The 12,959-nt window shown below is 41.7% G+C and overlaps 1 protein-coding gene across 3 annotated transcripts in view; it reads left to right on the top strand.

Annotated features, from left to right (window-relative positions):
* Positions 1-12,959, top strand: part of CNTN6 (contactin 6) — a 124,511-nt gene that overhangs the window by 58,142 nt on the left and 53,410 nt on the right. For all 3 annotated transcript variants that reach the window (XM_050313248.1, XM_050313247.1, XM_050313246.1), the window contains one exon: positions 7,566-7,661. In XM_050313248.1, the coding sequence (XP_050169205.1) occupies positions 7,566-7,661 (96 nt within the window). The remainder of the gene's footprint in view (positions 1-7,565; positions 7,662-12,959) is intronic.

Genomic DNA, 12,959 nt, shown 5'->3' with positions numbered 1-12,959 from the left:
AGAAGGGGGACCAGGGTGTCACTGGGGCTTTCCATGGAGTGAAGGAATGAGGTCATAGGCACAGCTTTTCTCAGCAGGCAAACCACATCTGGCACAGGGAATGCCCTGAGCTGTAAATATCCATTTCTAAACGCTCCTGAAACAACCACAAATAATGGCCACTACACCTGAAATCCCACTCACAAGATTCCAAAATCCTCTGCGTCTTTCCCTCGGGGAAATCTTGAAATTCCCGCTGGAAGGATTTCTGGGAGGGCTTTGCAGCTGAGATGAGGGAGATAAAGCTGGAGGCAACACAGGCTGATTCTGCAAGAACTAATCCTGTGCTGGATCAAGATCTCCAAAGGGCTGGGCAGGAATTTGGAAACAAGCTGGGATGTGCACAGACATCCTTGTTACACACTTCCAGCAGTGTGTAAAAGCTCTCTCTTCCTTGGTTTTTTTTTTTTAATTGTATGTATTATTATCATGTTGGCACAAGTTTTATAAAAAGGAATTAGTAGCCTGTGACCATCAGAACCTTGGACATGGAGGCAAGAGGTTCTTCCTGCAGGACCAGGGTACAGCTCCCCCCTGCCAACAACCAGGTCGAGGTCCATGAGAAGGGAATAGTTCATGACTCATTTCCAGGTACTCAAAAAACAGGTGGGAGCAGGGGAAATATAAAGGAAAGAAAGTTTTGGATAAGAATTACCATCCAAGTCGACATTTGACCCAGGGCCATCTCCTGTGTAAGACAGTCAAACAGGTGCAGTTCTGGCAGGGATAAATCTGGCCCTGGAGGTTCAGCCCAGGAAGAGAAATCTGCTTTTAAGAGCTCTCCAATCTGGAGCAAACTCCTGCAGACGGCGAAGTGACTGCGGTGCTGACAAGTGCCAAGTGAACTGTGCCGTGACAAGCGAGAAAACTCCTCGGGAATATCAAATATTAAAAATGTATTCCTTACATCCCCCTCCCTGGGAGAGGGGCAGCTCCTCAGCTGTGCCTCTGGCCCGCAGATGGGCTTTGGAGTAAGAGCCCTAAGGCTGCATCAACACTTACTGCTCAGTGCAAGTCCTGGGCTCAGTTCACAAGAGAACTTTAATATTTTATGCTGCTAACTCTGTAAAAAGGGGGGGAAATATAACAAAAACCAGATGTAGACCAGCTCTGAGTTTCTTGGTGCATGAACAAAAATCAAACCAGCTAAGGTTTATTTTTTTCCTCCCACCTCACCCTCCCTGTTTAATTTAATTGTGACCTTCCATTTTTTCCTCTAGAGAAGCTTGATATTACTTTGTAAAGGGCATTTTCACTCTTTAATTGAAAAAGACAATCAGGCTGTGGCAGAAATTATTGTTCCCCACCTTGAAAATTAGTGCCTGGATTGGCTATTCATGTCATTTAAGCTGAATTGAAGACCCCGGGCCCCGTGTGCATCCTAATGTGGAAATTACAGGTCCTCTCCCTTGGAAGCTCCAAAGCAATTTAACTAAATAAAGAAGCACTGATGAAGGTCCTTGGCTGATTACATAGCTTTGGAGAAGGACAAGACCCAGTGATTGTCCTTTTCCCTCTTGTTTTGGAAAGCTGCTCCATCAGCCTGAGAGGAGCAGGAATTGGGGGGGACAGGGCAGCTTTCCCTTTTAACCAGAGTGGGATGCAGTGCTCACCTCAGGTGGAAAATGAGAACAAAAGTGGGAATTACAGTTGATTTTTAACCTGTCCTGGTGAAAGGAGACACTCAGGCCTTGCCCAGGCTGATTGAGCTTCAAACCCTGCAGACCTGAGATGCCTCAAGGCTCAGAGAGGGGAAGGAGCAGAGAACTCAGCAGGTGTTGAGAAGAAAGTGCAAGTGTTTGAAGAGGAGGAAATGGGAGCTGCTAAGCGGCTTTCAGACACCTTAATTAGAGATAACACCCCTCTTCATCTCCGAATTGAATTCACAGAAAATCAATTAGAACATTTAAAAAATTGAGATTAGATGCTAACAGGAAAAGATTAATGTATTGACAGTATTACCCAGACAAAGGAACTGTCAGAGGGTTTGTTCAGCGAGTTCTGAAAGCTGGAAAGGAGAGTTTACTTTCCAGTGAAAAGTTGTAGGAGATGAGATTAGCCATTCCTTTGGGAGATATAAGGGGAAAGAAGGATATTTCCATACCACACACCTGCAAAAGGTACCGGTCCCCTACACAGCAATTCAGTGCAACCACACTGAAGAGGAACAAGAGACAGGTCTTGATGCTCAGGAGGTTTTCTGGGGTGAACAGGCACAGTTTGTATATAAAAGGGCTTTAGTCCCAGAATTTTTGGGACTTCCTGTATGTGAAAGAACTAAAAACAAACCCAAAATCTGGAAGAAAAAAAAAAATTCCTGTTGTGATCCACCCAAAATGTCACAGGCAGCAAGGGACACAGGACAAACTGCAACACCAGTGACAGGACCCAATCTGCCCCAGCCACGTGGAAATGGGAGCAGTGTTATTGATTTGGCTGGGGGGGGGGGCAGGGTTGATTTGTAAAGAGCTCTTCCTGCTGCTGCCTTAACATTCCCTGCACATTCCAAATCCGAGTAATTCCGACCGTAATATTTGGGATTATGCAATGACGAAACATTTATGAGGAGGGAGAAAAAAATGAAATAAAATCAAAAGTTCAAGAAAGCATGAAATTGCATTAATTCAGATGAACTGTTGTAATTATGCAAGGTGATAAATTGGAGTTTCTCTAATTGTCTGTAACGATTTCATGTATTAAAACACCCAAGTTTCCTTTTATTTTTGTGCTTCTCAGTAATGCAGAGCTGTCCTGTGTTCCTTCTTAAGATGGCCTGGTTTGGAAGTGCTACTGAGGAAGCTCAGGAATTTCAAACACATGATTGTGAGGTTGAAATGGATGAGTTGCTACTTTCGATTAGGTTTTTGTTCCTATCAGATATATTTAAGAAGCAGCTCTCCTAATCCCAGGAAAACTGGGATCTTCAGGCATCTGGAAATCTTCAGACATTCTGCTGGACAGTTAAATCTGCCACTCTGAACATCTGCAAGGCAGTTTTATGTTAAAAAAAAGTTTGTAAAAGGAACCCAGATGTGTGTAATAGTGGTTGTTGATGATATTAGAATGAATATATTAATGATACAGTCGGCAATCAGACAGGGCTTGGAGCAACCTGGTCTAGTGGAAGGTGTCCCTGCCCGTGGCAGTGGGTGGGACTGGATGATCTTTAAGGTCCCTTCCAACCCAAACCATCCTGGAATTCCATAATAACATCCTTGACCCCACTGAGGTACCACTGGATTACACATTCTCCCCATCCCTCCCCTCATTCCGAAAACCTCCCTCACTTTGAGTATTCCCACTTTTATCAGAGAAAGCCCTGCCATTCCCTAACTCCATTCCCACAAAATGCCACTTGTTTTGGGTGTTCTGAGCACAGCCCTTCCTCACTTAGCTCTGCAAAAGTTCCCATGCGTGCCACACACAGCTGAGTCCAAAATTCCCACCTTCCACTGGGAAGAATCCTGTTCATCTGAGCATTTTGCTCAGCCTGACCTCATTATCACACCCAGCTGATTAATTGTTCTGTACCAACAGTCTGCCAACATGCGCAGATCTGGGGGGGAAAAAACAAAATTAAAAAAAAAAAAGTTGTTTTTTTGTTCAAACTCGCAGCTGAGAGAGCAACAGAGTGCGAGAGAACTCGTTGTTCTTAAAGTGAGATAAACACAGACAAAGAATGAAAGGAATTATGTAGGAACGAGGTGATAATTTATTTATAGATCTCTGCAGAAACACTGACGTTAGCAAATATACCATCTGTTAAATAGTCAGCCTATTCCTAAATGCATATTAGCAATCTAAATGTGTGCCAAACACCTGATCTTAGAGCTCTTATTTGATACTCTTCTTGACAAGCAACATTATGCTTTATTAGATTATGTCATGTCATGTTATAAAGCTGTGCTAGGGAACAGGAGATCACTGGTTGTGCTCTGTTGGGGTAAATTCCCACCCAGGGCAAAGAGAAGTGGTTTTGAGAGCAGTCAGAATTGCAGGATAACAAGGAAAAAAATAGAATATCTACATTTATATTCACACTCAGGTAATTTTTTTATGTCTACTTAACACATTTTAGCTTGTAAGTAATAATTGAAAATACACACAAACCCATGGGGTGGGAAACAGATGAAGGAATCTTTGGACAAAATAGAAACATTATTTCTGATGGTCCAACTCTTCTTTATCCCCCTGGATTCATAACAAAGGGACACAATTCCATAACTCATTACTGAACCACCTGAATGTGGTGTCATAATAATCCACGGGAGATGCTGCCTGCCTGGATAAAGGGTCCAATAAAGACAAAGAAACACTAATGAATTTTTTTTCCTTTATTTTCCTTTGCTTTGCTCTCTTGGAAGTTGTTTTTTTTTTTTAAATTTTATTCTGCAACGATTCTTTGTTGCAGAGACAGACACTGAATAAATTCACTTTGCACAATTATCTGTCAAAATAAATTTAATATAGAAAAAAAGATAATCTCTATCTAAGCCTATGAAATTTGGGAGGGTGAGAGTTTGTAAAAGATGCAGTGTGATGAAGACTTCAGAGTCAAGCACTTGAATGGGCTGCCTAAAGAAAATTTCTACCCCTAGAAGTCTTTAAAAATGGGTTAAATAAGGAAATCATGTGGTTGTGCCTGTCATGAGGGAGATGAATAGATTAAATAACTGTTTATGTGCCTCCATAGCTCCTTTCTTACACTGTGATTGACTAAGGGATGAAAATCTTCTCTCCAGCCCTGGAAAATCCAAGATGGTTTGCAGAACTCAACTACAAACATGCTGGGGAAGAGCTCAAACTCCTGCAGAGAGATTTTGATGCTCAAGGTTGAAAAGTGGAGGTCAAAAAAGCAAACCCAACTTTTTCCCCACGTGGCTTTAAAATGAGAGTGGGATTAGGTTGGATTTTGGGAAGAGATTCTTCCCTGTGAGGGTGGGCAGGCCCTGGCACAGGATCCCAGAGAAGCTGTGGCTGCCCCATCCCTGGAAGTGCCCAAGGCCAGGTTGGAGAAACCTGGGCTGGTGGAAGCACTGGATGGGATTTAAGGTCCCTCCCAACCCAGACCATTCCATGAATCTATGAGATAACCAAAAGTAGTCCTGTTACCTGTGAAACAGTGGACCCCCTGAGAGATCTACTGCTTTTTAATTATTCAAGTCAGGGCCACTTGTCACGGTTTTAATGGAGAAACACAGACAGGTGACACCACCTGAAATTAGAGTAAAAATGATAACATGACATATTGGGCCATTAAACTAAAAATTGCTACCAGCAACTCATTACTTCCCAAAACCTATTCCAATTTCAGAGTTAAGTATTACATAGTTAATTCTCAATTGTCATGAAAACCTTTTCCTGCTCCTGCACAGCACCTTTTTATCCCCCCCTCCTCCTTTCTTGGGTGTCTCATAAATGAAATTGTGTTCTCAGCAAAAAAAATAGGCCTGATTTTCCTTAGTGAAAAGTATTGGAAAGCATTATTTAGGCTGCACAGATTTTCCATACTGCTCAAGAGGTTTTTTGGGTATTTCTTAACTCACATTTTAAGTAGAAATTGCAGTTTGTGTTGTATTAGCAGCTCAAGGAAAGTGATGGCAAAAGGAGACGTGACCCTTCCTGAATCCTAAAGAATCTGAATACTTAGCACCTTCCCAACTTTTTTTTTAATTTAATATAAAAATAGGATAATTTGAGGGTCCTTTTACCCCTTCTCCCAGAGCACAAAGCCTCAGGGCAACCATCCCAAGCAAATCCCCATCCAAAGCCTTTGGCAGTTGTCCCAGGGACCACTTTTCCACACCAGTATTTTGTGCTGGCCTTTTCCTTCTCAGAAAACACTGAACCCACAGGAAAGAAAAGAATGAGATGGTAAATTCTCTCAGACTGAATTTTCAAAACAGATAAATAAATAAATCCACAAGTTCAGAGGCTGGACCAGGATGGGTACAAAACCAAACTCTAATTAACCATATTACAGTTTTCTCTTTCAATTAGTATTACAGGGTGGAATACAACTAAATAATTTTTTTCTCCCTATTTTTCTTGGTCTTTCTTGTTGGGTTTTTTTCCCCCCTCTTTTGACTACCCAGAGTGCAAGGCAGACAGAGAACTGTCCAGCAGGCAATTAAAAGAACATCAGAGTTTCAACCACTTTCCCAGTGTATTGACAGGAGCCATCTATTGTGGCTGTGACAGCACAAGGAGGGGCTACAGCTGGTTAATTCAATTCAGTCCCCTCTGAGGAGACAAAGTCTTCATAGGAGACCAATATCCAGGAGACGAAGAGGAGAAAAAAAGAAAAATTAACTGTGTAAAGTTCAACTAAGGGGGAGAAAATTGATATATTGACATAAATAGCTGAGCCTGGGCAGGTAGAAATCGTTATTGCTTTGACCAACGAGAGCTGTTCCTCCCTATTGAACTCTGGATCAGGGTGTTGTTCAGCTGATGAAAAATGGAACAATTGTTTGAAACAAGAATCTGCAGCAAGGTAAATAAAATAAGCTTAGGGCAAGCAGTTTGTGCCACTGTGGTATAAAGAGATTTAAGGGGAAGCAGATATTTATTTTGTTAAAGCATAATTTGAATGTATTTCAAGCAGTCGTTTCCCAAATGACTCTGACAAATAAGGGTGAGAAAAGGAAATAATCGCTTTTTTTAGAGTACATCTATTGTGCCATGTTTGGTGATTGAATTAGTTAAAGGGAATCAGACCAATAATTCTTCAGCATCTCAGTGAAACGTGAGAAAGCAGAAGAGACTGAGTGTGGTGTTAGATTTGTTTAAAAAATAGACATTAATAGCCATAAAAAATCACCTATGGGGCATGGGCATGGACATGTTTTTACAGGAGATTTCCCTAAAGCATCACATTATCTCCTATGAAAGTACCCTCTTTCTCCCCCTTAAAACCAGTGCTAAATTTCAAGTCAATTAAAATCCATCCAGGTGCTGCAGCCAGTTTGGGACAGAGCAGGCTCATTAAGAAGACAACATACCTTTATCATCACTTAAACATCCACTCTGTGGGAGCCCTGGTGAGGTTTAATTATCACTTGTATATATAGAGGAACACACCTGCTTCTTATTTCTATACAAAAGGAAACACCACAAAATGCTTTCTTTTTTCTTTTTTTTTTTCCTAACTCCTGTAGTTTAAGAGTCTTGTGAGTTCCAAAAAATGATGCTGGAGAAAGTAATGGAATAATGCACTGGCTTGGCAAGGAGAAATCAGAAATACAGACTCCTGGGGTTAGAGTAGAACTGATTTATGAGGAAGTATCTTGGGACTACCAAAGGACTGGATGATAATGGTTGGAATGGATGATCTTGGAGGTCTTTTCCAACCTTAACAATCCCATGATAAGAGGTTGGATGAGCTGTTTTTCTGTGCAGCGTTTCAATTCACCTCGTGCCACTGAATGTGTGGATCTGTTGCTTTAATGGATTTATCAGGATGGGATTAGCAGTTAAATCTGACAGAATGATAACCAGGTCTTGTTTTCCCCTTCTCTCTCAAGATCTGGAAAGCTTTGAAGCAAGGACAAGGAGCACGGTGTCGGTGAGAGAAGGACAAGGAGTGGTCCTGCTCTGTGGGCCTCCCCCACACCATGGAGGTAGGATGGATAATCTACACTGGGAGCAGCCCAGGCAATTCCCTGCCTGGCTAGCACTGGAATTTAAGTTGTGCATGGGTTTACAACAAATCTGGATTTCATTTCTTCAAATGACACTTCTTAGAGGTCCCTTTTTATTATTCTTTGGTTACTTGAGGGGCTAGAAGGTGTCACTGTTCTTTGGGTGTGACGTGGCAAAGAAAGCATGGAGGCCTCAAAGACCATCTGTGATATCCATATCACCCACATGGAATGGCAGAAGAAAAGCCATCAGCAATTCCTCCTGCATCAAAACCACTTCAGGTCTGAATGGAAAGGCTTTTTTTTTTGCCTTTTGGTGCTTGTTACTTCAATGCTCTAATTGGAATCCCACATTACACACATTAGATTTCTCTTCTGCTCTTGAATACCTGATTTTCTGCCTCCTGATCATCATAAAAAAATTTAGATTGGAAGGGGCTTCTGGAGAGCTAAAGTGCCTGATTAAAGGAGGGCTGATTAGATCAGGTTTCTTGATGATTTTCAGGGCTTCAGATAGAGAATGAAAGGGAGTTTTCTGATGAACTGATTTGGGGGTGCCTTACATCTGCCAGCATTACCTACTGCTGCTTCCTCACTGTAAGACCTTTGACATCTTCCTTTCTGGGTGAGGTAAAGCCCAGGTGACACAAAATGAATCAGGGCTGGCCTGAGCACGGTGTTCCAGAATTTTCATCTGAGGCAACCATAAGTATGGGGTGGAAATTTCCTTTTCCCTTTTTTTATGTCTCTATTAGCACCTCCAACATCAGCATTTCCAGAGCAATACAAAAGCCTGAACATGTATGGGATTTTTTTCTTAATATTTTTTGCACCTACCAAAAGTGAGAAACTCTGGAGTGATCTTTGGAGACTTAATTTTCCCCCTCCTAACTTTGACTTCTACATGTTTTGAACCAGATACCTTCACAAACCTCCTTAGGGGGTGTTAGAACCCGGAACAAAACCGGTTCAGATCTTTGGAAGTCTGGAATAAGAACGATGTTTTCCTAACAGAGCTACCTGAAGAGGAGTGGAAATTCGGAATAGCAAATATTATAATAATAAAGGGGAAATATTAATTACACAGTTACCAAATTGTCTTGTCCTGGGCTTAAAAAAAAATCACAATTTTTTTGATGACTTCTGTCCTGCTGTTGGCAGTGACCACACACCCACAGGAGCTGCAGTTTTACCTGTGCTACTTCCAAAATCCTCAGTTCTTCTTAGAGAAACAGTTATCAGACCAATTCCCAGGAGAGGGTAAACAGTGATCAGCAAAGAGGATGCAGGATATCAGAGAGGGAGAGAAACCCCTCAATCAATTTAAAGCCCTCGAGTGGTGAAGAGAGAGGCAGGGTCAGTTCACTGGGGTAAACACTGAGTGTTTCCAGCCAAATGGAAGGAGTGTATAATCAAGGAGATGAAGTGAAAACTGGCCCTCAAGGGCAGAAAAAGCTGGGAAGAGTCCCTGAAATGCATCAGTGGGACAGACAGAAAAGCAACACATCCATCCTTGAGCCACTGAACTATATACTTTTCCCCTTGCTTTGGGGGAAATTATGGTTTGACAAAGAGGAAGGAGTAGAAGAAAACATTCAGAACTAACAGATAGTTAGCAGGTGAGTTCCCCCACACTAATTGAGCTGACAAAGTGCTATCCAGGAACAAAGCCCTTAGCACGGGGTTCCTGGAGCTGCTGACCAACAGGCCTGGGAAATGCATTATCTGAAATAACAAGTCTCCAAAGAACAGAGACCGACTTCTTTTGTCATCCATAAACACTGTATTTAGGACTCAAAATTATATACCATGGGGAGGAAGTACATGGTGTAAACTCTGACAAGTCATATGCCATCTCAGGACTCTTGGGAAGTTGTTTTTATTGAAAAGATTTTATATTTAGGTCTTTTTTTTTTTTTAATTGGAACCCTTGCCTGACTCACAATACCTGCAGGAGAAAGGATTACTGGCTGTGCTTACAGCTCCCACTACAAGTGTTCTGTACAGTACTTTAAATTTGGCAGGAATTAGATGTCAAGGAATTTGGAAGATAAACCACAGCAGCAGGGAAAGAATTGCCTTTCCTATAATGTAATGACTTGAAGGAAGACAGAAAACCTCTGTGCAGCAGTTGTTTGAAGCAGCTGTTATTAATACAGTTATTTTGAAATAAGATACACTAAGTAAAACCTCCTGCCAACCTAAAAAAAAAAACCTGGACCTGCTTCCTCTAACTTTAGATGTGACAGAAAGGCAGGAGCCCCAAAAAACAGGGAGGCTTCATTAATTGAAGTTTCCTCCCCTATAACATCAAGAAGTAGGAACAGGCAGGTGGAAATGAGAGCTCAAGAAGTTTTTCTGCTATCTCTGGTCTCTGGAGAAGTGTTTCACTTCTCTTTCTACCCTTCACTGCAGGGACCAGGCTTATCTAATCCTCCACCACAGCAACCTGTGGTTAAACTCCCTGCTGGGCTCACAGCAAAGCTCAGCAGATATTGGGTCACTCAGCTGTTAAAGCACTTTCCATGATCAAAAAACTGTTTCAAATATTTAAAGCTTCTGTGTCATTACACTTAGTTTTCCAATATAGTTGACAAGATGTGCTGCTTCTTTTCTGTACACGTTTCGTAACTGAGACTGCATTGATAACCTTTTCTTGATTAGAGAGGAGAAATGAGTTATTTCAATTGAAGACAAAATAAAGAATATATTAGTCAGCTAAAAAAAAATAAAATTAAGAAAAAAATACAAAAGGGCTGCGCCAGCAGTTTTCACATCAGCTTTAGACCTTAAACGACCACTCAGAGAACAAAACTCCTCCAGAACTGTACTAAAAAAATCCTTAAACCAAAAGAGAACCTGCGTTACATTGCTGTGAACAAATATTAGGACAAGCGTGAAAGAAAAAAAAAAAGACCCACCTACGTTTATATCTTAGATCAATTAAGACATTAAAAATTAGTTACAGTTAACGAGCTAAAAATCATAGCCTCTAATTAGCTCTCAAAAGCCGGAGCAAAGCTGCCCCAGGTTACCCGATCCAGCCTAAACCCTCCCTCCCCTCCCCTATTTCTGCCCCAGCCTCTGCTGTTGTTATTTATGAGGCTCATTAACACACCTCACAAAGTTCAAGGTCTGACGTCCCTCTGCTTGTTAGGGAGGCTCAGGAGTTCAGGGGTGGGCAGGTAAATGGTATTTTTTGTTCCCCGAAACATCTCACTTCTGTGGCTTGAGATCTTCAGGTCAGCTGGTTTTCCCTGTGTAATCAGCACATAGTAATATTTTTAACTGTTGAAAAACAGTGTTTTATAGAGAGCTGTGAGGTAGAGGAAGCTGGAGGGAGCCTTAATTTCTGCAGCCACGCACGAGCCTGACCTTACTCTGATTAAGAAGCTGCTGCCTAAATGGTAATACTTGACACCAGACTATGGGGTGGACTGGTGTTCATTTATTTTCTTAGAAGTGAAGGCTGATCTAAAGCCTGTTCCCTTCAAGCTGGCTCCCCGCAGAGCTTTAAGGAAGTTGCTAATCTTGTTAGGAGCAGCAGGATCACTCCTGCATTTGCATTTATTTGTGCAGAAGAGCTGGGAGCTGAGGCTGTGGGATTTCTCTGTGCTGACACCACTGCATTGAGGCTGCATAAGGAAAATAAAACACTCTTAAGGAAGTAGCAGCCCTGTGGACCTGCTTAGAGGGGGGGATGTGCCAAATCCTCAGGCTGGGGAAGGAGGTGCACGTGAAACTGCCTTTTGAGAGAAAACATCATTTTCCAGTGTTCAAATATGTTAATTTGGGCTGAGTCCCATCAGCTGACCACGTGGAAAGGGTAGTGTGCTATTGATTGTCCCATAGCTACACAGAATTAAAAAGAAATTATTACCTGATTAATGTTTTTGAAGCCCATCTTGGAAAACAACTTGGCACATAAGTGTTTATTTCTATCCTCAATTTTTTACTTGATAATAATAGCTTCTATTAGTTTGTGTGAACTAAATCCTGAAACTTTTCACAGTGCTCTGGTATTTATAGTGTCAGTTTTTATAGGTCCAGATATCAGAGGGATTCTCTCTGGCTATAAATCAGAATTTTTTTAGCCTAAAGATAAATCATAGTTTCTCTCTATCTTTGGAACCAGCTCAACTTTTACTGTGAACAATTTCCTTCAAAATTTATGGAAACCATCTGGGACCAAATTCTAAAGCACCACCAAGTAAAGACTCACCCAAAGTTACTCCAATGTGCTTTTCTCCACACACATCTCTGGAAGGCCTCCCTTCTCCAGCATCTTCTCCCACTGTAGAGCTGTACCTCACACATTTGTTTTTGTAAACCATCCCACAGTGAAAAGAGCAATAAGAAAATTGGGATAATTCATCTGTGTAGAAAAACTTGCTTCAGGCATCTTCAACATCACATGAAAAGTGGTGACTCCAGAGGGAAGGTTAAAGCCAAAAAAGAAAAACGAAATAGAGGAAAAAAAGGCCCCAAAATCTTTGCTGTTGCTACTGGGTGACTTGTGTAAGCCCTTTTATGCTGAAGCCCTTTCCAACTGGTCTCTGAAACTCAATAATTCTGAGCCCATCACAGGTATGATGTGTGATCCCATCTGCTGTCCATCCCAGAAATCCTGTGGCTGAATGGAAACTGAAGAGCAAACTAAAAAAATAGCAGTAACTTTAGTTGTTTTCCCCTAAAACAGCTGGCAGAAGGGATTTCCAAGTTCATTTCAGCTACTTCATTAGCAGGTTGTGATCTCTGTCATCTTCCCTCTTTGCCTCTTCCACCTTCTGCTCAGCACCACCTCCCCCAGCTCTGATTCACTGATGGAAAGGAATGGGGCCCTAAAAGTGATACCATGGGACTTTTTCTCCTTTCTTTTGCTCATCTGATGGATCTGCCACAATCTGAATTCTTCAGATCGACCCCAAATGGAAAAGTTTAAGTTATAGTAACTTCTTTTACCAGGGCAGCATTGTATTTTCTACTCTATCACATTGTTGATGTAGTCACTTAACTTTCTAAGAAATGACACTGTGAAAGGGATTGCTGATATTGTGCCTTAAAAGAGCTGGGGGAAAAAAGTTCCATCTCCAAAGTTTAGTTCCTTTCTCTCGAGATTTCATCCAACTCCCACTGAAGTCAATTAAAATCAGAGTTTCTGCAGATTTTGGTGGAGCTGAATTAGGCTCTAGGCAAACATGGCCTAGGGATGGGTGAGGATTAACCTGCAGTTAGGAGAGATACAGTGTTTATATCCCTTAGGCTGGGGGGAAAAGG

The sequence above is a fragment of the Myiozetetes cayanensis genome, unplaced genomic scaffold, assembly GCF_022539395.1.
Source record: "Myiozetetes cayanensis isolate MyiCay16 unplaced genomic scaffold, myiCay2020 scf18, whole genome shotgun sequence".
NCBI lineage: Eukaryota > Metazoa > Chordata > Aves > Passeriformes > Tyrannidae > Myiozetetes > Myiozetetes cayanensis.
Note: the sequence above shows the minus strand (reverse complement) of the source record. Positions and strands in the feature narration are given on the sequence as shown.